Source organism: Galleria mellonella, unplaced genomic scaffold (assembly GCF_026898425.1).
Source record: "Galleria mellonella isolate WM207_F2 unplaced genomic scaffold, CSIRO_AGI_GalMel_v1 utg312, whole genome shotgun sequence".
In the NCBI taxonomy this organism is placed as follows: domain Eukaryota; kingdom Metazoa; phylum Arthropoda; class Insecta; order Lepidoptera; family Pyralidae; genus Galleria; species Galleria mellonella.
In genome coordinates this window covers 4413042-4437585 of record NW_026442074.1, presented here as the reverse complement: position 1 = coordinate 4437585, position 24544 = coordinate 4413042, and the positions used below count along the sequence as shown (strand labels likewise).

The following is a 24544-nucleotide window of genomic DNA, read 5'->3' as shown; positions in this document are numbered from 1 at the left end:
TATAAGAATGACTGTGCATCATAAAGTACCTTTACTTAAAAATGGTAGGAATAGGTGGGAATACGGAGGGGGAAGGACGCGGTATTCCATTATGGAAAGATTGGAATAAAAAAAGCGCTAAATTTGAATTTCCTTTTTGTGATTAGAGAAAATAAACATACCGACTTACCCATGACTTTATTATATTTAGAATTTATTTTACCAAAAAAGTTCAATTTTTAAAATTGTTTACTTAATTTTTTTATATATTTTATATTATATTATTTAATGATATTGATTCTGTACTCTATGTCCAAAATCATAACTTCAATCACTGGGTAGAGACACCGAGCCAATTCTGAGACGCGATTTTTCTAAATCTATCTCTTAATTTAATTTTTATAATTTGATAAATTGACAAAATTACTGTTATATATGTCCATAACAGTCATAAACTAAAGTTATAATAATCTCGATTTAAATCTATTAGAAAATTATATTGGCCCTTACAATCAAGATTTCACTATGATGTCAAATTGAAACTTTAATTTTAGAAATAGAGAAATGGTGCCTCAGAATTGGTTTCAACTTTTAATAAGCTACTCTTAAAATGTTTTAGTAAATAATAGTTTTATTATTTTATCAACCAGTTTGAATAGATACGAGTCAAATTAAAACTATTTTCCCGCTAAGTCGCCCGCATGAATGAATATAAAGTATCCTATATTAAAATATAATTTATCCGTGAATCAAACTTTATTAAAATAATATTGTTCTCGTGAAACAGTAGATAACAAATTTCCATCCATCCTCACAAACTTTCGTGTTTTTAATAGTAATAGGATCAGCATAAATGAAAAGTTTAACATTAATTCATTTTTTATAGATTCGAGATAATATAGATATTTTCCTTAGTAGTTTTTTTAATAATTTCCCTTTTAGGGCAACTATTTGTTTATGCGACATTACATTTAATAGAATATCAAGACATAGATATTAATTTCATAATTAGAAGAAATTGCATTTCATAGTAAATTTTACAACATAAATATCTAATACTTACCTAATTTTAGTTTCATTATGATAGAATCTGGTACATAAATGAAAAAAGAATTGTTTATTAAAAACATTTTAATATAAATAAATGTAAGTTTTTGAAAATAAATAAATATTAAATTACACATTCTAATAATACATATTACATATCTTAATGTTCATTATCAACTTCTGCAAATGGATCCATCATTGGTGTTTCATCAGGCTTCCGTATAACACCCATTTCTTCAGCAGCATTCAAACACTTCTGAGCAAGTTCCTTGGTTCTCTTTTGTTCAGGTTCCTCAAGCTTAGTCAAAGCCATTAATATCTCCATTACATCAGTTTCAAATATTTTAAATGCAATGTCCTTATCTCCATTTATAATATTAAATAATATATAAGTACCTCTGTATTGTATTTCTTTATCTGGATTTGCAAGAAGGCATCTTAATGTTTCTAACCAAGGCTGTAAATCCAACAATTTTCTGCAACAAATTTTGCTGACTGAAGTCAAAGTACATAAAGCTCCTGCAGCAGCCATTACTGTATCAAAATCCTCTTCTTGGCACAAGAGATATAAAAACTTAGTTTTGTCATTATTACCTTCATATGTTTTTATTACATCTTCAGATAAAACTAAATTGCATACACACTGTGTGGCTGCCCTAAGCAACATAGTGTGATCTTCATATAAGTAATGCTCAATTTTAGATAAACCTCCTTCTTTGAGAATTCTATTTCTAGTAGTCTCATTCATTCCAGCCAAGTTACACAAAGCCATCATAGCCTCAAAATTTTCAAGAGCACTACAATCTGGATGCAGAAGTGCCAATAATGGCCTGACAACTTCTAAATTCCTTTGACCTGGGTATGCAACTTCTGGATTCATTGTTATCCCAATTCTAGCCAGGGCTTGAGCGGCCTGTTTTTTCCCTTTGAGAGTACCTTCCAAAGATAATGGTATTAATACTTTTGTTCCTCCTTGTTGGACTACTATACCTCTTAACTCTTGTAGGCTGCAAATACTATTGAAAACTCTAGCAATCAGTTCTCTAGAATTGTCACTTTTTGTTTTAGAGAGTGCTACTAACCCTGTTGTGACACCAGCCTTGGCAAGAACTGTAATTCTTTTATTAACAAAATCAGGATCATCTAATTCATGTTCTTCAGGTATATGATGTTTAGCAAATTTTGCTAGCTCTAACATTTCTGGTATCACTTCTTGTTTGTCATAGGCATTACATAAATTGACTAATGTAGTAACAACACCATATAAACAAGATTGATCACCAGTTTTTGCTAGTTCAATAAGAGCTTGAAGAGCTGCTTTATCTTCAACTAATGCTTCTTTAACATCTGCATCTAAGGTCAAATAAGACAAGCCTTCAGCAGCCCATTTTCTTACATCATTGTCTTTTGCTGGATTTATCAAAAATTTTCTACAAGCCTCAGCCAGCTTCTTTGTAGAACCATCAGCAAATGGTCTAATAGAGGCATCATCACCTCCAAAACTGCCAACTTTGCAAAGACCAACTAGAGCTCTGACTCTTACTGCATCATTTTTGCACTGATATAATTTTTTTAAAATATCTACACCTTTGTTGATGATTGTTCTAGCTTTGTCTTTCTTAGAAGCTGCAGCAATTATGCATTCACATGCCACCTTCTGTTGTAAAGGGTCATCAGTTTGTGCCATGACTAATATCATCTCTAGAATGCCTTCCTTGGAAATCACATAATTTCCAACATCAAGTGGTCCACGTAACAATGATGTAATGGCCACTGTAACTCTTACTTTAGACTCAAGATCAGGTGACATTAATTTGTCCTTAACAAATTCATCCACTTGATTGTTGAATCGTTCTCTTGCTTGATCATAATACATATTTTCATATATTCTGGCTAGGCAAGCGGCTGCAATAGTTCTTGAAGATGGAGTGATATTCATTGCAGACTCATATTTATATTCTTCCAGTTCACTACATACTTCTAGTAACCTATGCAGTCCTTTGATTTCTACAAACCTCTCTGCCCAGTTGATAGCATTGTAATGACAGTTTCTCATTATGAGTTCCATAATTGCATCTCTTGCTTGACCAGTTATAACTGCATTTGTAATAGAGTAAGTTAAACAACTGAGAAGTATTTCTATTTCATTTTTATTTTCTTCACAAAGTTTTGCATCAGGTTTTGTATCTTTTTTATTATCCATTCCAGAGAATGAATTTAATATGACTTGAATACAATACTGTGCCACATTCACCCTTTCTTCAATATCACTGTCAATGATTTCCAAAAACCATGGAATACCGACAATTTTAATAATATTTTTTGTTCTATCAATATTTCTTTTACACAACTGACTAACAATTCTAACAGCATTGCAATATATATCAGTGTTTTTCTCTACCTTTAACAGTTGTTGTATTTTATGTACGATACCATTTTTCAACATAATATCTGCACCAGAGTTTTCTTTTGCAAGCACTAAAAGGTTACCTATGGCTTTTTCCCGTTTTTCTTTGTCTTCATTAAAATTAAAGGCCAACTTGAACATTTGTTCCACTTTATTACTCGTTTGGGCGTTTTGTCGAGCGCGTTCTTGCACTATGGCATGCAAACGTGACAAAATTGGTTGTACAGCTTTATTTGTTGGATCTACAGTAAATATGGTTTTTGCATCTCTGTAAGCTTCCTCGTATCTCTGTAAATTCTCCAAAGCTTGCGAACGTCGAAATAAGGCTTTTGGATCTTCGGGTACAATCTTCAATGCTTCATCACAGTCTTGAATAACTTTACTGTACTCATTGGTCTTCAAATAGGCAGCAGCACGATTCTTCAAGTATGTGGCCATATCTCGACTATCCTTTTCTGCGAGATTAATAGCTTTTGAATAGAACGATATCGCATCTTCATATTTATCCAGTTTAAAAGCATCGTTGCCTTTATTCTTATATGTTTCCGCTTCTTCCTTATGAACACCCATTTTTTTTTTTATTTCTTCCGGATTCAGACAAAAATTGGGACCAACTGTGCTTTTATAGGACGCTTGAATGTTCTAGTAAACTCTCGGGGCTTCTTCTCATATTTACGGGCCAAAATAGAAACTTATTTTTGTTCTCCATATGTGGATTGGATAGGTAGGTATGTACATGTAATCATGTCATATAATCTTCTGACACCACTGGTATGACAGAAAAGATAAGTCAAATGTCATATTTGGCTTTACCATAGATTAAGGATAGTACCCGTGATTATATCCACTAGAGTTAATTTTGTAACGCCATTTTTTCTAACCTTATCTTTAATTTACAAAATTTTAATTTTATACAACAGCAATGTATTTAGTTTAAGAACCAATTTAAATTAAATTTCTAATAGATTTAAGTCAAAATTATCACATATTTAATTTATGATGGTGCATAAAACAAATAAGTTTTAAGAACTGGCGGCACAGAATTAATTTTAATATTTAGTTTGTGATCCATATAAGTAATTCGTAAATTACACTATTTGACACACATCGCGCAAACTTTAAAAAGTCAGTTTAAAGACTACTTCTTATTGTTAGCAATTGCGTGCATTTGCATTTGCACAACCATAATAATCATAAAATAATGAAACAACCATACGTAAAATATTTCTTGTAGAGATTACCCTAGTTTTGTAATAGAAATAAAAACGCAAATATTTTGTTATATCTATGTCGGTGTATAACGTTACAGAGTAACTTTGACAGTCTCTGTAATTTTTTACTGATCTTAGACATACACTCTCAACTAATCTGTGATACTGATTCTGGAACTAACTTTTAGCTCGGGAAATTTTGTCCTTTTATTTGTAGACTTCTCTAGTTTCAATAAATTTATATATTTCTTAAATATTTTTCGATATGGCTGCAATTAGTTTACTAAACCCTAAAGCTGAATTTGCTAGAGCTGCACAAGCGTTAGCTGTAAATATATCTGCAGCAAAAGGAATCCAAGATGTAATGAAAACTAACCTCGGTCCGAAAGGCACAATGAAAATGTAAGTATTAATTTTTTTACAAATATTTATATAAGAATCAGTATGAAATAACTGTTTTTGTATCATTTAATTTCTATCGTAAAATTAATTTTTATTTTTTATGTTTTAATAATCTTTATAATTTCAATATAAAAACCATGTGACAGCTTGTCCACCTATGACATCGATTTTATAAATTGTACATTACCACATAATTTAGCTACTTATTTTGAAAAAACGACGTGGGAAAGCATGTAATTTGATTTGCTGTGTAATGTTTGCACTTTTGATTTGCTTACCGTTAACTTTTATCTTTTCAAGTTGTGAAAGACTAATTTAAATTTTGTAATTTTATCATTAAACAGGTTAGTGTCCGGTGCAGGTGATATAAAAATAACAAAAGATGGGAATGTGTTGTTACATGAGATGCAAATTCAACATCCCACTGCATCACTCATTGCACGCGCTTCCACAGCTCAAGATGATGCCACTGGTGATGGTACTACATCTACAGTCTTACTGATTGGAGAGTTGTTGAAGCAAGCTGACATTTATATTAGTGAAGGTACCAAGCAAATTTTTTGCTTAATTATAATAGAACTATATTTATATTATACTTAATTATAACAGTTATGCTATTAAAGTAATTAAACACTATTAATTTTAACTATTTGGTAAAATATCTTTATTAAATTTTTTTTCTATTTATATTTAACTTATTATAAAAAAAAGAATAAATAAAATTAGTTTTTTTTTTTTAATTCTATAATTTTATGTTTGATAATTCAATGACTTAGGTAATTATTCTATTCAAAGTTGTTCAATAAAAGGCGAACACAAAATATTAATATCAGTATTGAATTACAGATGGAAGTTGATTATACAGCATGTAATTAAAGCAAACCGTTTTTTTTTTTTTTAATATATAAAATTCTTTACATTCAGGTTTACATCCCAGAATTATCACTGAAGGCTATGATGTAGCCCGATCCAAAGCACTGGAAATTTTGGAATCTATGAAAATACCCATTGACATTAAACGTGAGAATTTACTTGACGTAGCTCGAACATCCTTGAAAACAAAGGTAATCAAAAACTAAAATAAATTATTGTTTTGAAAATTATCAAATATGGAGACATTGTCTAATCAGAATACCTAATGGTCTTGTAGGAGAATTTTATTAATTAATTCTTGTATTTATAAAAATGTTCATGTTTAAGGTACACCCAAGTTTGGCGAATGTGCTTACTGATGCATGTGTGGATGCAGTTCTTGCAATTCGCACCCCAGATAAACCTGTCGACTTGCATATGGTTGAACTAATGGAGATGCAGCATAAGACTTCTACAGAGACTACACTTATTCGAGGTGAATAAATTTTCTAAGATGTAATGGAAGGGATATCACTTTCTATTTAGATCCTTAAGAAAACAAGTTTAGTAAAAAATATTAATTTTTATAAATACTGTTGTTAATTTCAATTTACAGTAGTATTTCTATTGCACATTGTAAAATATATATTTTTACACACACACACACACACATGTCAATATTGATTATATTAATATTTTTTCCATTGCAGGCTTGGTACTAGATCATGGAGGCCGACACCCAGATATGCCAAAACGCGTAGAAAATGCATACATCCTTACTTGCAATGTTTCTCTTGAATATGAGAAGACAGAAGTTAACTCTGGTTTCTTCTACAAATCAGCTGAAGACAGGGAGAAACTTGTTGCAGCTGAGAGGGAATTTATTGACCAGCGTGTTAAGAAAGTAAGGAGTTAATAATCTATGGTAGTTTAAATTTATTACTTTTTTTATACAACTTAGAATGGCAAACAAGCTGATGGTCCACCTGATGAAAAGTGGTAACCGTCGCCTATAGACATGAGCAGTACCATGGACATAATAGAGTATATTGTTTCGCCCATGATATCCCACATGCGTTGCCATTCCTGAGGACTCTGACGTTGTTTCTCTGTACCCTGTAAATTCACGCCATATCCCACCCTTCAAACTGAAACACAGCCATGCAAACACAACTGCTTCACGGTAGAAACATTAATAGGACAGAGGTACCTCAGCAATCGACTTTTGTACAGTCTCCCTCTGGTGACTTTAAACACCTTTTATTTTTAATGATATAAACTTTTTTTTTAATCCTAAAGAAACATTAGACATGCTTTGTGTCTATAACAAGTTTAACTTTTTGTAGTAGTCTATTAAAGTTTTTGTATTTTTATTTTACAGATTATTGCTTTGAAGAAGAAATTGTGTGATGGTACTGACAAAACATTTGTTGTCATAAATCAAAAGGGCATTGACCCACTTTCCTTAGATGCTTTTGCTAAGGAAGGCATCATGGCTCTGCGGCGCGCCAAGAGGCGTAATATGGAGCGTCTCGCTTTGGCATGTGGTGGTGTTGCCATGAATTCAGTAGAAGATCTTAATGAAGAAAGCTTGGGTTATGCCGGTCTGGTCTATGAGCATATACTTGGAGAGGATAAATTCACATTTGTTGAACAGTGCAAGAATCCACTTTCTGTAACAATTCTAATTAAAGGCCCTAATAAGCACACCCTTACTCAAATTAAGGATGCCGTTCGCGATGGCCTTCGGGCAATAAACAACGCAATCGAAGACAAGTGCGTGATACCCGGCGCTGGCGCCTTTGAGATCAAAGCTAATATGGAGCTGCAGAAATATAAAGACACTGTTAAAGGAAAAGCCCGTTTGGGTATCCAGGCTTACGCTGAAGCCTTGTTGGTTATACCCAAAACTCTTTCTGTCAACTCTGGCTATGATGCTCAGGATACTATTGTTAAGCTTCAAGAAGAAGCTCGCTTGAATCCTGACCCCATTGGCCTAGATTTGAGCACCGGTGAGGCAATAAAACCAACAGATGTTGGTATAATTGACAATTATATTGTAAAGAAGCAGATTCTTAATTCTTGTTCCGTGATAGCTAGCAATCTTCTTCTAGTTGATGAAATTATGAGAGCGGGCATGAGCAGCCTCAAAGGATAATTTTATAATACGTTCCATTATGAATTAAAAAAATATGCTTGATTTTATAAGTATTATGCATTAATTCTGTCTTCACTTTAATGTTGCAACTTTGCATTATAACTTTTAATATCACAATGTATGTGGTGAAATACTTACAACATTAATAGTTTTAATAATAAAAAAAAGTACTAATATATTAGTGTTTCTATTTTTATCCAGTCTAGAAATCTGTAGTAGTAGTATTGTAGTAGAAATCTTAATGAATCGTAGTCAAGGATAAATAAAAAATCGGAATCGACCCTGTGACAGTTCCCTAGTCTCCCGAGCCTTTTATTTATTTTTTTTATTAAGACAAAACGTACTCAAAATCATTAAAGCTTTTGCAGACTTGCAGTTGTGATGAACCTTGCACTCAATATTCAACCAAAGCAGAGATTTTTCGATTATTATTTGTCATCGGTGTTCCTTAGTACGGTAAAGTTAGTATGATATGAAAAGTGTATAAGCTGATCGTCCATGCAGGAACGTGTACGTTTGACTTTCTAATAAAAATAGCCTAAATTAGAACTAATTATATGTAGGTTGTTTAAATTGAAAGTACATGTGCGATACTTAAATTTATTCACAACAAAATATAACAATAGTATATATTATTTTGTCTAGAATCAAATGACCTAATGTAGGAACCAACGCTAATAAATAAACCTACTTTGTTCACAAGAGATACACATCTAAGTTTAATAATATAAGAGTTCATCTTATAAATAATTTTGACAGAATGTATTTTTAATGAACTGTAATGTGGAATGTTTATAACAAAATTTGCTACATATTTGTGTTGTATTTGCTATGGCATTTTATAAAAAAAAATATAGCATAGCAATTAATAAATTAAAAACATAAATAAATATCCTCATATAAAAACTATAAAGACTATAGTTGTATTTAAGGGGGAGAAGGGGGCAGGTGAGCCATGCTCTCTCCAGAATTATGTCCACTCACAGATTCGAGCTGAACTTTCAGCTATGCGCCGACATGTCTAAGAGTACATATGCGCCTCTTTTAACTGGTCAGAATCCCCCCCCCCCCCCACCAGGAAAATAAATGCTCACTTTAAAACTTATCCCCATTTTTTTTTAATTGAAGCTTAATATTTACTTCTTGAAAATAAGTTCACTTTTTTATAGCATGAGATTACACTTAAATATCAACTTACATATAACCACATTGTTCAATAGCTCAATATAAAATAAATGGGAAATTATAGCTCGTATTACATTATATACTGAATAATACAATTAATAAATGTTACTTTAAATACACAATTAAGAACGACTAGACAATACAATAACACCATAATACTAAAAACCCCAAATGGTTGTGATTTTTTCTTTCGAGATATTTTTTTCTTTAATAATAAGAAACTATTAATTATCCAAGTAACTTTCAAATTACAATACTTTTATGTATTAAAGACTCAACATAGCAGACTAGTGCAGCTTTTTGTATGTCTACGACAGATGCAAAGTGTAGATAGTGTTTTACGCGTTTCAAATTATGCATTTAGTTTAATGCGAGCCATATTACAAAACATAATAAGATCTAAATATAGCCACACTTATGTGAAATAACAAAAATATTTTCATTGATTTCTTTACTATAGAGGCGCCCTCTCCGGTTTACATCTGGATCGGGCGCCCAGTTCGCCTTTAGATGACTGACTCCAACATGTATTATATTGATTAAAAATCTCAATTACATTACAAATATATATATGTATCATTAAGCAACTTAAAACGAGAATGTAAATTCGATAGTTTTTTTTTTTTTTTATATTACGCGATGTCTATGTCAAATCTGAACCAATTTTGATATATTATTTTGCAAGTGATAAGTTTTACCCTTGTGTTGGTCCCATAATAATTTTGTTACAATTATAGACACCGGTTTTTTTTTTATCTTAAACTAAAATATCCTTATTTAGTAATTCCTAAGCACGATTATTACATTCTTATATACAACATTAATATTTATTAAAAATATTTAAAATTACTGTATGCGTCAAAATACGTACATAGATAAGTAAATCCAAATGTAGATATTGTCTCAGTGAATGCATGGTAAAGTCAAATTTGGCGGGGGGAAAGGGGTTATTAGCAATGGAGTTTGACAGCCCCATTGCTAGCAATATGCCCTATCAGGTCGACCTCCACGTGGTTCCACCTGGAAACCATCGTGAACAATTCTTGTTGAATTCGTCACGATGGGCTAACTGGCCTGCTTCATCCTCACCTATCATCCTTCACTGGTGCCCCACCGGTGTATACCGATAGCGCGGATGGGGTGTTACCATTCCATTATCACCCATAAAAAAAAAGTCAAATTTGGCTTATTTATCTTAGTTTTTACAATAATTTGGCCACCAAACAAGGAAGTTTAAACATAGTATAAAACTATAATAATCTAATAGATTATTGATAAATTGACAAGTTAAAAGCAAGTCCAGAATGAGCAAATCCAACAAAATAACAAAAACATGCTGTTAGGCTAAGCATCATAGTCGGTCATCTAAGAGCCATCTAGAAAAATAAATTTCTCTATAGGTATCAAGTGAACAAGAAAATGTTATTCAACCTCACGTTAGAAAAGTGAGTAGGAAGTCTTTTATGTATTGTTAGTAATATACCATATTAGGTAGACCTTCTCTGAAATAGATCGTGGTTAATTCTTGATGAATTCATCACGATGGGCCAACTGACTTGCTTTTATTTTCCACTGGCGCTCCGCCAGCGTATACCGATAGAGCAGACGGGGTCATCATTCCATTGTTACCCATTGAAAAAATCATGCTCGTTATGGATTTAGCTTTATAGTGCCTTGTAACAATAATATCATTTTAATAATTCATTATCTAAGTGCACATACGCATATACACAATACACATAGTAGGATAACACATACGTACAACAAATACGATTCGCCTACACAGACAATAGACATACCATCTTTTATTTCTTTGCGTAAAAAAAAGAACTGCATACGGAGATATTACAGAGTTCAGTTCTATCTTTCAGTTTGTATGAAGCAACCATATTGAATAATGTAACTAGAAACTATTGTTGATATTTAATTTTTAAATATTTATAATATTTTACTTCTGAACCTTTAAAGCTAATTTAGCAAAGCTTAATTAGTTATTGGTTGAATCATCTAATATATCGATAACTCAAATCCGCAACTAATAAAATGGGCAATTTTTATTCCTCGCGGACCGTCACGTCTGTGCAAGCCTTTGGAGATACTATCCTTAAAATTATAATTGTAGGTTCTAGAGATATCCATGAAACCTCAAACAAATTTAATTCTTTTGTTTCTCAGCAAGTGCAGCTCGTTCGTTGACGTCAATGGTTGCCAAGTTAAGGGAAGCGACGATTCCATGCAGCACTGATATACCGGCCTTGACTATAGCCACAGGCATCGAGACGAGAGCTATCAGTTTCCATAAACCGATACCCAAAACTGTAAAAATAAAATTATACTGATAAGATTAGATGAATACGAATATAAGTAAAGAGTTTATTACCCGAAACGTCGACATTCATATCGTTCATATTTATAACTAGGTACCTATTAAGTGTTGTATCATACTCGTATTATCATGCAATATAGATGCTTGTATATTTAACTTTATAGCACAAATTCTTTCGAAACAAATAAATTCGAGAGAAAGCGGTAGGCCGTAACCATTACCGAAGCCAAAATCTAAAGTTTCATTGACAGGTAAAAATATTTTTTATAACACCATTAACGTAGTTTTTAAAAAATTGCCAATATTAAATAAAATAAAGAAACCCACATACATGAACCCTGAAAACATTATATTCGGAGCAAAAGAGATTGTTAGTTATCGGATCTAAGAGTTCCATGGCTAGCAATATAGTATATGATCGATCTCTACACAATTCCTCTTGGAAACCACAATGGTATAATTATTGTGGAATTTGTAATAATGTTCTAAATGATCTGTTTTCATCCTCACCCACATCATCACATCTATCACTAGTATACACCAATAGCGTAGGTGTAGTATACTATTTTATTTTTACTCATAAAATAAAAAAACATTATATTCTGGTTTTGGGCAGTTGTGTAATAAAGATGTAATAAAAATAGAATTACCTGTGGGTCCTGTGTAGAAGTACATAACATAGAGAGCTGCATAGAACGCCTCGTTGCCCGCGCACATACAGAATAATACTGTCTTGTTGGTGTAGTATACATGCATTACAGGGTTCTCTGACATATCTATGAACTTGTGGGAAGTTTTTCCTTGAAGTGTACTAGTATGCAAGTACAACCAGTGGCAAGTTATGTCAATAGAAAGTGACAGTTGGAACCAGAATGTGTACTGGGGATAGAACGAGGCCAGCGTCATCATGAGGCAAGCGGTACCAGCGCGGTCGGTCAGCTGATCCAACATCGCGCCGAATTTTGTACCTGAAAAAATATACATTAAACAAATGTGAGTAGCCATCCTATAGAGTAACTGTGAACTAAGAGGCTCCTTAGCAGAAATGTCTATAACTAAAGTATATTTAAATCTTGATCATTTTAAAGCCAATTAGTTTGTTTTTAAAGGTAAAAATGTAATGGTATCCCCACATGCACTATCAGTATACATAAATCAAATGGTTAGTTGTCTCTGAGTTATGTAATTGAAAAAATTAAGTGATGGTATAAACAAAATAGTTAAACTGTTTAGATTATAAGATTATTGTGTTTAATATTTTGTATATGTATGATTTTTCAGATTCAGATCCATGAAATGTTCCTGTCAGCTGTACTTGTGTGGAAAATAAACACTTAGAGTAAATAAAGAATTAGAAAAGAAGGTACATAATTTTTATTAGTGATGGTAATGCCTTTACATATGAATAAATATAGTAAAAAAATATTCTAAAATGGTTATTTACCAATCAAATTGGAAATATCATTGTAGTATACCAAGTGGAATATGGTAATTAAATACATGTATCCTTCAGTAGCTCCTATATTGTTGTTTTTGTTAACATTAAACCAATCCATTTACATACAATAAAATCATAATAGGTACTATTTAAATTCAGTTACTTAGAAAATGTGTACAACTGCCCAAAGATTAAAATAATATCATAGCTGTTTTGAAACTGTTTTTATAATAAACTGGCTATATACAATATTTGGCACATAATTAATTGCAAAATAATGCAATCCTTATTCAGCTCAGTTACAAAATTTTTAAAACAATAATCTTACTAATATAATAAAATTGACAAAGCACTTGTGATACAAGCATGAAATACTATTCAAAACTTAAATATTTTAGGGTAGGCATAATAGACTCACTTTAGTATAGGGATTAAAAGTAATGAAAAGAGGATGAGTTGATAAGAGGGGGATCAGAACTAAAAATACAGGCCTTGAATGATATGTCAGACTTACATCAACAATAATATACCTATGCCATTGAGTATGCAAAAACAAAACAATAAAACACAAGGAATAAAGAAAATTAAAGTTTCAGACATTTTAAAAAGTCCTTAAAAAAGAAGGTTGAGGAATGGGATAAACTCATCTTGAGTGGAAGTAGAAAATGGGTAAGACTCATAATGGGTATTTTAACTTGACACATAGTAAGCCATATATTATACAAGATGGCATACTTAAGACTAACTCTTTGCTTTGTATATATAGATTTCAGAAAAACAAAAACCAATAAAATATATAACTTATAGATGGCATACCAAAATTAAATAAATAACAGTTTTGGCATAATACCAGAACAAACATACAGACAGACAAAATTTCTAAATATTATTGTTTTGGCTTTTATTGGTTATATTAAAACTCTCATATTGTTTGTTAAATATTTTCCATGTACAGAGAGCCTAGTTACAATTTTACATTAGAATAAATTGGTAAGATTATTTTTTTGAAAGGTCTGGTCTGATATAATGAGAAGCGTTATTGTTCAGGGTACTTTCATTATATTTCCAGTCTGTAAATATTTTGAACATTATAGCTATAAATTTAAAAATTACAATAAATAGTACTGTGACTATTGAGATCAATTACAAGTATTCTAACATAGTAGTTAAAATAATAATACATTTCATAAAGTATATTCACGATAAATTCAATTAGAGTATTAGAGGATACCTTAGAAAAGCAACAGCACTTACTTTGATTAAAATATCTTGCAGCATGACCATCAAAGGCATCCAATAAAGCAGATGTTATGTAGCATGTACAGGCCAATACACAGTTCGTTGGCATAAAGTAAAATGATATTATTGCCAAGATGACTCGGGCGAATCCTGAAAAATATGTAAATGTAAACAAAGTTATACGAAGCATAATTATATTGTGATAAATTTTACTAACCAATTATATTAGGTACGAAAAGAAAAATATTCTCTTTTGTCTCCGTCATTATAAAAGAATGTATTAATTTATTTTTTATTGCGCGATAAGTGCGAATAATTTAAGATACAACAAAATCAATGATAGGTACAATCATAGGTAAGTAAATATGAAATAAATAGTAATGACAATTGCCAATCGATCGAATGTCAAATTGTCATCTGTCAATCAAATCTTTTTTCTTTTTATTATTATAGGGACTTAAACGGTCAATGATAAAATCCTAATAGCTTGCTTGAGTCAGGCAGTCCGTCTACGTTTTGCAACAATAGATACAAGCACGACTCAAGTTTTTAACTATTTGGTAGAGATATAATCCTGTGCAGGTATATATATTTATGTGAGTATACAGTACAGCTCACTAGTAATTCTCTTCAAGTTAAAAATATGTATGGCACGGAGATATTATAGTTATTTGTTGATCAAAAAACGTACCAATATAAGCCAATATTCTGAACCGATGCCTAAATGGATTGTATTTTTTTTCTATTTTATAACGCTTCAAAACTCCGTTATTTGTAAAGCGATTTGAATTTTTTAATATATATATATATATATATATATATATATATATATATATATATATATATATATATATATATATACTTTTTTTTTTGTATATTAAAACTTTCAATTAATAAAATGTTACTTGTGTTCGTGTAATCACAGCTTTTTATATAAGTATATATTCACTATCTTTGACGAAGCTTTAATTCCACAGGTTTTCTCATACTTACCTACTTTCTTTTCGTTATGTCATTTGTCTTTGTCAAGCGTATTTGATTGACAAATCCACTAGAGGGCACGCATGTAGTCGTTAAAAATGTTAGTCGGAAGCTGTCGAAAATGATGAATTTGGTTTTGCAAATTGTTAGAACTTTAGGTAAATTGAAATTAAATTAATGAATCACGATGTTTCAATAGTTAGATTGTGTAAATAAACATCAAAACGGGGTAGAAAGTGTTCTTTGTGTGTAAAAGTCATAAGACTTGTGTCATCTGACTGCTCTCCTTCAAGATGGCTCCTCCGCCGGAGTATGATAAGGAACCAAAAGCCCCAGATAAAAGTTCCACAAACATCATAAATGAAGACTCGAAAGCACACAATCTGGTTAATGACTTACAACCCAATTCGGATCTTAAACCTGTAAATCCGGCTAGCAACAGCGAAGTTGAGGTAAGGCGATCTCTTGCTGCCATTTTTTATTTTGATAATTTAAACAGTGTTTTAAATATTTAATGGTCTGCATAAAATGATAATAATAATGCACGATTCTTACTTATTTGATATTATAAACATAATCAATTTAAACCATTTGTGAACTATGACATTCGCTACAAGTAGGCAGTTTAACATGGCGAAGTGTTTCGAAATGTCAAAAATAAAAATGCAATTTTGGATAATAACACCTTAAGCATGAGTATGCAATAATTGCATTTGTTTATAATATTGATATTATTAGACAGTACATCATGGAGTTATCTTTGAATATTAAAAATTATATGAGAACTACAACAAAACTAAATTGTTGTTGAATCATCATTTCATTATTATTACTCAAGTAGTTTGTGTAATTAACAAAACATATATTACTTTAAATTATGCTTCTTAAGTAACATGATAATAGGAGACTGTATTATGTGAGAGCCCTATGTGTGTGTCAGTGTGACATCTATTATTTATCAAGATACAAGTAGTAAGCATAAAAAATATTTTAAAGTTTGTATATATAATATTATTTTAAAAACAAAATATTTTGAATAAAAACTTTACTTATTAACTGTGACAATTGACAATGCTTCTGTGTACTCTGTTAGTGATAATATTTATTTTTATTAGAAATTTGATTTAATTAAAAGTACTTCTAATCACCATTTGTTATTATATCTTTGAATATAGTTTGAACCAAGAAGAATTATAATTTTATAATACTAAAATTAAATCATCTCAAAATATGCCTGAGAATCAGTAGAATTAAAAAAAATAATAGAAAATTTATAATGAAATTTTTATATATCTGTGATTTTATCTATGTGACTGGTTTATACTGAATGACCAGAAAAAAAAAAACTAACCTATGATTATCACAATCCCTTACTATGTGTACACCAATAAGTGTTATACCAATTTTATAGTAATAGATTTAAACCAATGCTTAAGGGCACCTTAAGCATTGGTTAAAATCTAACTGGTAGATGCTTACAGGCCATCAGTGAGAGTGAACGTAGAAATATTGTACCTTTGATGAATTTGACAAGAATTAACAACAATTCCCATTCATGTTTCTACTGTGAAGCAGTTGTGTTTGCATGGCTGTTTCGGTTTAAAGTGTGGGGTTTGGCAGTGAATTTACAGGGCATAGAGGATTAACACCTGAGTCCTCGGGAATGGCAGTGCATGGGGGGTATCATGGGTGTAACAGTATACTCTATTATATCCATGGTACTGCTCATGTCTATAGATGACAGTTACCACTTTTCATCAGGTGGCCTGCAAATTGTTTGCCATTCTAAGTTGCATGACAAAAAGGTTTCCAGAGGGTACTAATTATTAGCAATACTTTCCTCACCTACTATTAGTGGTATTATGGTGGAACAAAATATGTACAACAATGTTAATTTTGAGACTACTTCAGATAATAAACTTATATTTTCTTACAAAAATTTTTTAAGGTAAAGGTTTAAAAGGTTTTATCAACTGGGTGGGCTTTACAGTCACCCAGGAAAGCATCAGTACAATAACACATATTTATAATTAAAAGGAATAATACTAATAAGTTATAACTCACATCATCTTCACTGAAACTTAAGCAATTTGAAGCAAACATGATTAACTGCAGATAGGGGCCCATAATGTCATTAAGTAGTTGTTGTCAATGCAAGAGATAGGGGAGCTTGTATAACCAACTCTATTCTTCTTAACGGAACATTAAATAAGTATTGTATGAGTTTGTTTGTTAACCCTTAGTGTCTTAATGGCTTAACCAATCACTATGGAATTTGATATACACATATTGAATGGGATGGAGAAGATATAGGGTACTTTTTATTCCAGCCAGTAAACATATCCCAGTCATTCATTCACATGAACTGACTTGGGTAACAGTATAATTTAATATTCATTATCATCATCATATCATCCTTTAACTGTCCTGTTTAACTGTTAATAATTTAAACTTGTTATGGTCTACAAAACGAACAAAAATCATTTATATTTTTATGGCACAATTATCATCATGATATCAGCTCTTAATGGTCCACTGCGGAACATAAGGGGATGCTTATGTTTTGGGAGGATTTGCCAGTAGTTGCCACGTTTGATAGGCATATTGGCAACCACAGTTAGGCTTCAGAGATGTTGTAAGAGGGATGCTGCTGCTCATCCTTTCAACTAAAGCAAGTTAATTGCAAAGAGAATCATCAATTATTGAAGATATATGTCCTCTTTGAAATTGGTTGAAAAGATGTGCAGTAATAACATTTTGGTTTCTCACAGATGTTATTATATTGTTGCCACTTCTTTAATTAGAATAATAAAAGCCTCACAATCATGTTCTTTATCATTAAATCTTAGTGAATGTGCATAATTTAACAATGCAACACATTTTAAATTTACTGTTGTGTAAAAAATAATGAGGATATTATAGGTGTAAAAGTATAGGTATATGAAATGGAAACACTAATAATATCTTATTGTAGTAATGTTTGGTAATGACTAGTCTTTACCTATTACTTATATACTTTTTTTTACTATTGTTTATTTTATATTACTGTTTATTCTAATGTTATATTTATTTATTTGTATTTTACATTTATTGCATTATACATAAGGATGAGTTAAGATTTAGTTTATATCCAAACAGATATTTCCATGTGAGGAAACCAAAAGGTTTAGTTAATTATTTATTTAAATAAGTAATTGCACTCACCAGTAGTATTACAATGTTATGAAATCCATACTTTGAATATTGGATAAACTATCCCATCATATTTTTCATTCAATTTCAAGAAGTAACAGGAGTTATTATTGTTGTTTTTTTTTACATTTATTTCTTCTTTCTGTCTTTTTTTTTTATTTTTTCTTTTTATGTTGTACAGTATCTTTGTCAATTTCGAATCTATATTAATTATTTTAATTTTAATTCTGAGAGTTTACTCCTCAGTCTGTCTCACAGAAATTTTGTAATAAATGAAGTATTTTTTTCTAAAGTTTTATTTTGGTGTATTTAATGCTACTACTACTACAATAACAAAACTATATAAATTATTATTATTACTATAACATATTATCAGGGAGTTTAAAAGCTGCTTCTGTGGTAGATAATATAATTTTGTATAAGCTTTCAAATTAATAGGCTTGTTGCATAGGGGATGTAGTATTGTTGGACTAGTATAGTTTCGTCACTTAGTTATATAACTAAAAAGTGAAGTCTCAATCTGAGAACTGTCCTGAATCTTAAGTCAATGGTTCATTATTATTTCTATCCACTGCTTTCTAAATATGTTTGTGATATGTTGGTTATTATTTAGTTATCACAAATAATTTTGGTATAGTTGTTATACATTTAAAATAGTAAAACCTAAATAATTTATAAATAGTAAATACTTGAATGAAATACACATGAAAATTGGCACAATATATCAATATTCATTTGGCAATGTTTAGAATTTTTTATATTGTACTGTCGTGACAGTTGTGAAATATAATGGATTTAGAAAAATTGTATATAAAAAATTTGCACATTGTCATCTACCCATGTATGAATCAATGTTTGAATAGATACTATTAATTCCAATCCAGTACAAATTCTTTTTTTTTATCAAAACATATGGTACAAGCAATATGGTAAGTCATTCATAACAGAGCCTTGCTTGATTTGGATAGAACTGTGTTAGTCTGCCCAAATTTGTTCTATTGTTATATAACAATAATACTTTATAGATTTTTTGCTATCACTAACATTTTAAAATATAAAATATATATATATATATATATATATATATTTTCATAGGAAATTATTAAATTTGTTGTTAGTTTTCTTTTTTGACAGAACTTATTTATTTCTATATTGTACTTTATATTTCCTACAGTATTCACTTGTTTTTACCTGACACAATTTAGTTCTCTTAAATTTTTCGACATGTTTTATTAATATAGTTTTAACTTGTTCTTACTACGAATATTATAAATGTGAAAGTGTTTATCTCTTGGTGCTTTAAAGGTACAACCGAAAAGGAATTGTTTATGTTTTATTCTGGTCAATCAATATTTTAACGCGAACGAAGTCGCGGGTAAAGGTTGGCATGAACACAAATATTTATAATAATAAAGTATCATAAAATCCAATATCTTTACCAGCCCAATTACCTGCCGAATAGCTATTTTCTATTGTTCTTTCCGATCGAATGGAGATCTTCGAGTAATTCCGGAGTTCGCGCTAAATTTTCTTGCGTAGGCGTATTCTATTATGAAAATTATCTTACCTAAATGGAGCCTACAGACAAAGTTCGCTTAACGAAAAACCATCAAAAAGTTTAAATAACTGAAATTGTACCAATTTATCTGCATTTCTTGCATAATTTTAGCCATCAGTCTCGTGTCATTCTCTTTAACGTCAGATAAACTCGTGGTTCGTAAGCGAAATAAACTAAACCTTATGTAGCAGTCGTAAAGTTTAATTTAATAAGCCTTAAACAAATCGCAATCGCTATGGTTACTAATTTATACTTAATTTGGACACCGTTCGGTAAGCAGTTATGAATAAGAAAAGTGGGTATAAGAAACTTAAAAGTTATTCTTTTCAGACTAGATAAACATTATATACAAACTCATACATACTCGAAACAGACTCCTTTTTGCTGTAAATATTTTAATTATTATGCCAACAGTGAAATCAAAGGCATGTATATGTAGCTTTAAAGTATTTTTATACCATCCTACCTTAAAATACAGACATACATATTACTTTAAAGCAAGTATATAGGGACATTATATATAATGAATCAAGATATCTAATTTAAATATTAATATAGAAGTCTGGGCACAGGCGACATAATACTCGCTACGTAATGTCTTGATTCATACTTTAAAATGATTCAGTGTAAGATTTATTCGTTATTCTAACAAACGCATAGGTTCGCATACGCTCTCGTACTTTGAGCACTCCTCATCTCATCATTCATCAAGGTTACGCTGACTAAAGCGAAGATGTCATGTCCACGCCTACACACATAAAAAAAAAAATAGTTTTCCAATGCACGTCAAACTACTAAACCTACAATGGACAAATGTCATATAATATTTTGAGACCTAATCTGTAAGCCTTCACTATTTTGCCATCAGTCCATGACAATAGGCAGCGGGCAGCTTGCGGTGTAGGTTTACGTGGTGTAACGGAAGCGTACGGCGCCGTATTGTGCCACCGTCACGCCGGCCGCTACCGCCGCACCACTGCGCTCTCACCGCAAAAAATGTCTGTTACGTTGTTGTGAATTGGTAGGTCTTTAATTTCTTATTACTGATTTTAATGATAAAGTATATGGTATGCGTTTAAAATTTGAAACAATTTTTAACGCGTACCTTCCATTTTTCTTATAAATTCTGCACGAACACAATCTTATTTCCCTTGTATTTGCCGGAAATTTGAACTACCCTCATGTGTACACACTCCCTAACAAATCAAAAACAAATTGTAATATTATAAAATAATTGAAAATGATTTTTAATTTGTCTATTCGTTAACAGAATTCATAAGGGCTGAAATGTTTATTATATGTCGACTTGGGGTCTATCCTGTGAAGACATTGTAACAAAAGAATAAATATTTTGAGTATTCAACTCAAATGAAACAAACTCACTTTCACATTTATTGTGTTTGATTGTTATCTTTTGGACCTTACGAATTTCATGACGATTGGTCGAGTTAATGGCTCCAAAGAAATATAGCATATACATAATATTTGGGATTGAGAACGTTATTAAAAACTACTTTTTTATTTTATTTAAACAATATTACTCCCGATTTACATGTGCTGGTCACATATTAATTTGTTCACTATTAAGATTTTTATTTCATTATTTGTAATTGCTGTTTCTTGTGAAGACATTTCTTAAATGATGTTAATGCAGTGGTTAATGATATTCATAAGCAAAATTTTCGCTATGAGCGTTGCTGATTGTAGTAAGAGACTTTGCCCGCGTCAGACTGCACCTTTTCATATTAGTTGTTAAAGTGTGATTGAGTAACAGATATCTAAACATATAGACAAATTTTCACGATATATGACTATATATATATATATATATATATATATATACGATGATTATCTATTATAACATAATTTTAATGATATTTAAAAACTAATCCACTACTAACTACTAGCATCGATGTTTATTTAGGTAAATTAATTTAGTCCGCTTCCGTGATTCCATATTATTATTATTCAGTAGAGATCGCCAAACTTCCCGGAATAAAAAATATACGACTTGACCACAGTAGGAAGTTCATTCAAATTTTATTGTATTATTTCTGAGTTTACCCACGTTACTGTTATAATGTTATTGTCACATTTCTAACTTCGACAAACAAGGTTCAGTTCAAGTAAAATTAGGTCCTGGGAGATCCAAAATCGTCACAAATTAAAAAATAACATGAATCTTAAAATGGATAAAAAAAATGTATTTTTTTTTAAATAGAGTAAGTTATTTCTGATTTCATCATGTCTATTTATTCATATAGTGTAGTATATATAATTTAACTGCCTATAGATAGGTACCCATATTAAAGTGTAACAAGAAGGCTTTTAACTAAAAGAGTAGACATTATTTATATAACTGGCGTAAGTAACATTACGCCAACGCTTGGAAAACTTGCGCCCAGCCCACTATCTCATCTGTTGTCTATATGTAAATATTCGATATTTTATCCAACTGTGAAAGAACTGAGTACTCAATGTTTTTTATGTAAGTCTCAAATCTTTTTTGCAACGTGGTGCCTTAATGGATCAATAATTTAAATTATAAAATTAATATAAGACCAATACATGAGTAAACTCAATTGTTGGTAAAATTATCTTAAAATAATTCTGAATCATGTAATATTTACACAAAATAAACTGATTAAGACGTAGACGAAATCGTGGACATCATATCTAATTATTATCCTTACAAATATTATTATTATAAAAATATTGTTGGTTACCTCTTAGCACCTCAAATGCTCATCTAATCATCGTAAAATTTAGCGTACACACTGTATATTTGTTCGCATGAAGAAGGACATGTTTACTATTTATTTCGGCTAATCAATATATCCTGGTCACGGGGACTAAGTCACAGATATATACCATCATTTATAAGGAATTAAGGACAATACAGAGCAGGGAGTAACGTTTTCATTCGCAATACCGAAATGTTATGGAAACATAATAAATTGTATCGAAACCTTGTACATGTGAAGCTCTTTTTGATCACAGCAAGCAGACAAGAATATTATTCTTGTGTAAGTACATCACATGATAGGAAGTGGCGAGTCTTATCTCTTTCAACCTGCAATTAAATCGTAAAGTTGTTTTCGCGTACATTGCGAGATATTATAAGAGAATGAGATGTTGACTCTTGATGTTAATCGTAACGGCTTCGGGATAAAAACGCTTAAAAAAAGGAAACTAAAATTTCAATTTGATATTATAACAAAAATAATTACTCCCAGTGCCGTACAATATATACAACATTTTATTAGAATTCCATCATAACTGCTTTCCATTTAATTTATGGCCCATACCTTTATTTTGCAAAATTATGAAATTAAAATAGTAGTTTTAGAGATAATTACATGGGTGCCAGAAGGATCCCAATATCTCATCGTTCAATTGCGTTATCTTAATCAGTATTCAAAATTTAGTTTTACATTATCAATTTAAGGCGAGAGTTTGCTTCTCTTTACATCTTTTATCGCCTGTATAAATAGATTATGTTCTAAAAACATTTTTCGATATTATATACCTACAGCCACCTTTAGCGCACCGCTCGATAGCGATCGGTATCTGTGGTATCCTTCCTCATACATTAGAACAAGAATGGTCACGCGCAGTGCGTTTTCAGAGGAGCTTCCTCCCAGGAACACTCAGGTTGTGAAATGATCTTCCTGCCGGGGCTTTCCCTAGAGACTACAGCATGGGGTTCTTAAAAATTATATTGAATTTTCTTAAGGGTCGGCAACGCATGCGTGACATCTCTGGTATTATAGGCGTCCATAGGCTACAGTAAGTTTGTGTATCATCAGACGGGCCGTATGCTTGTTTACCACCATAGTAGTATAAAAAACATGATGTGCTAGCTAATTGAATACTATAGCAATACACCTGGCTAGTTTGTCATAGGTCATTTCCATAAAATAGCCTCTTTTCTGAGTGTACTCCGGCTGTATCTAGAAATCTACATAGATTTTATTAGTTTTTATTGCTAAGTATATTTTGTTTAGTATAATATATAAAATTTTAAAAAATTAGTTGAGAAGGTTTCCAGCAATATGTTTTGATTTAGAGACATATTTTAAATTAAACTATTGAAGGTTTTAAAATTTAAGATTCCATACTAAATATAATATATATAATCGCTCCTGATAATTAATCGTTCGAACAGTGAGTTCCTTTCATATTTATAATGTTGGTATATTACATAGGTACATATATACATATATCCACAATAACACTCGTACAGGCGTCTCAATCCGTAAAGCAACAGGTGGCAATGCAAGATCGCTCCGTTTAACTTCGCAGTTCCGTTGTGTCAGCGGGAAGTTATCTGTTAATATGAAGGTACAAGGGCGGGATCGATTCGATTCCGCTCTCTAAGCTCCTGTGGCCCGACCCTGACCCACGGGGAAGCTGCCCCGAGCGCCCACCGCTGCCGCCGGCACGCCTCGCACATTTTGATGACGTCAGTACCTATGAAACGTGAAACTCCCTATTCGATGATTTAGAATAAGAGAGCTTGACATAAAATACTTGCTAGTTAGATGTGAGATATGTTACCTTTATTGG

General features: G+C 31.2%; 4 protein-coding genes across 8 annotated transcripts in view; 2 read left to right on the top strand and 2 right to left on the bottom strand.

Annotated features, from left to right (window-relative positions):
* Positions 1-1092: 1092 nt before the first annotated feature.
* On the bottom strand, positions 1093-4192 carry LOC113515059 (protein unc-45 homolog B). The gene has a single exon (XM_026899194.3). It carries the CDS (start codon positions 4001-4003, stop codon positions 1187-1189), a length of 2817 nt encoding a protein of 938 aa, XP_026754995.1. The 5' UTR covers positions 4004-4192; the 3' UTR covers positions 1093-1186.
* A 595-nt stretch (positions 4193-4787) lies between these two features.
* LOC113515052 (T-complex protein 1 subunit zeta) lies at positions 4788-8232 on the top strand. The gene is made up of 6 exons (XM_026899186.3): positions 4788-5046; positions 5391-5590; positions 5971-6110; positions 6247-6394; positions 6609-6802; positions 7280-8232. Exons 1-6 carry the CDS (start codon positions 4910-4912, stop codon positions 8054-8056), a joined length of 1596 nt encoding a protein of 531 aa, XP_026754987.2. The 5' UTR covers positions 4788-4909; the 3' UTR covers positions 8057-8232.
* Positions 8233-8642: 410 nt separating this feature from the next.
* Positions 8643-14621, bottom strand: LOC113515030 (CDP-diacylglycerol--inositol 3-phosphatidyltransferase). The gene is made up of 4 exons (XM_026899158.3): positions 14462-14621; positions 14260-14394; positions 12218-12535; positions 8643-11557 (listed from the first exon to the last, which is right to left on the bottom strand). Exons 1-4 carry the CDS (start codon positions 14508-14510, stop codon positions 11397-11399), a joined length of 663 nt encoding a protein of 220 aa, XP_026754959.2. The 5' UTR covers positions 14511-14621; the 3' UTR covers positions 8643-11396.
* Positions 14622-15284: 663 nt separating this feature from the next.
* The window catches only part of LOC113515076 (uncharacterized), a 40342-nt gene continuing 31082 nt past the window's right edge, over positions 15285-24544 (top strand). For all 5 annotated transcript variants that reach the window (XM_052895806.1, XM_052895809.1, XM_052895808.1 and 2 more), the window contains exon 1: positions 15285-15677. In XM_052895806.1, coding sequence (XP_052751766.1) covers positions 15519-15677 — 159 coding nt within the window. In that variant the 5' untranslated portion in view covers positions 15285-15518. The remainder of the gene's footprint in view (positions 15678-24544) is intronic.

Coding starts and splice junctions, on each gene's coding strand:
- LOC113515059 (XM_026899194.3), bottom strand. CDS start 4,003: ATGGGTGTTCATAAGGAAGAAGCGGAAACATATAAGAATAAAGGCAAC.
- LOC113515052 (XM_026899186.3), top strand. CDS start 4,910: ATGGCTGCAATTAGTTTACTAAACCCTAAAGCTGAATTTGCTAGAGCT. Junction 5,591..5,970: donor TGACATTTATATTAGTGAAG/GTACCAAGCAAA, acceptor CTTTACATTCAG/GTTTACATCCCAGAATTATC. Junction 6,803..7,279: donor TTGACCAGCGTGTTAAGAAA/GTAAGGAGTTAA, acceptor TTTATTTTACAG/ATTATTGCTTTGAAGAAGAA.
- LOC113515030 (XM_026899158.3), bottom strand. CDS start 14,510: ATGACGGAGACAAAAGAGAATATTTTTCTTTTCGTACCTAATATAATT. Junction 12,536..14,259: donor TGCAAGATATTTTAATCAAA/GTAAGTGCTGTT, acceptor ATATTTTTTCAG/GTACAAAATTCGGCGCGATG. Junction 11,558..12,217: donor CTTCTACACAGGACCCACAG/GTAATTCTATTT, acceptor TTATTTTTACAG/TTTTGGGTATCGGTTTATGG.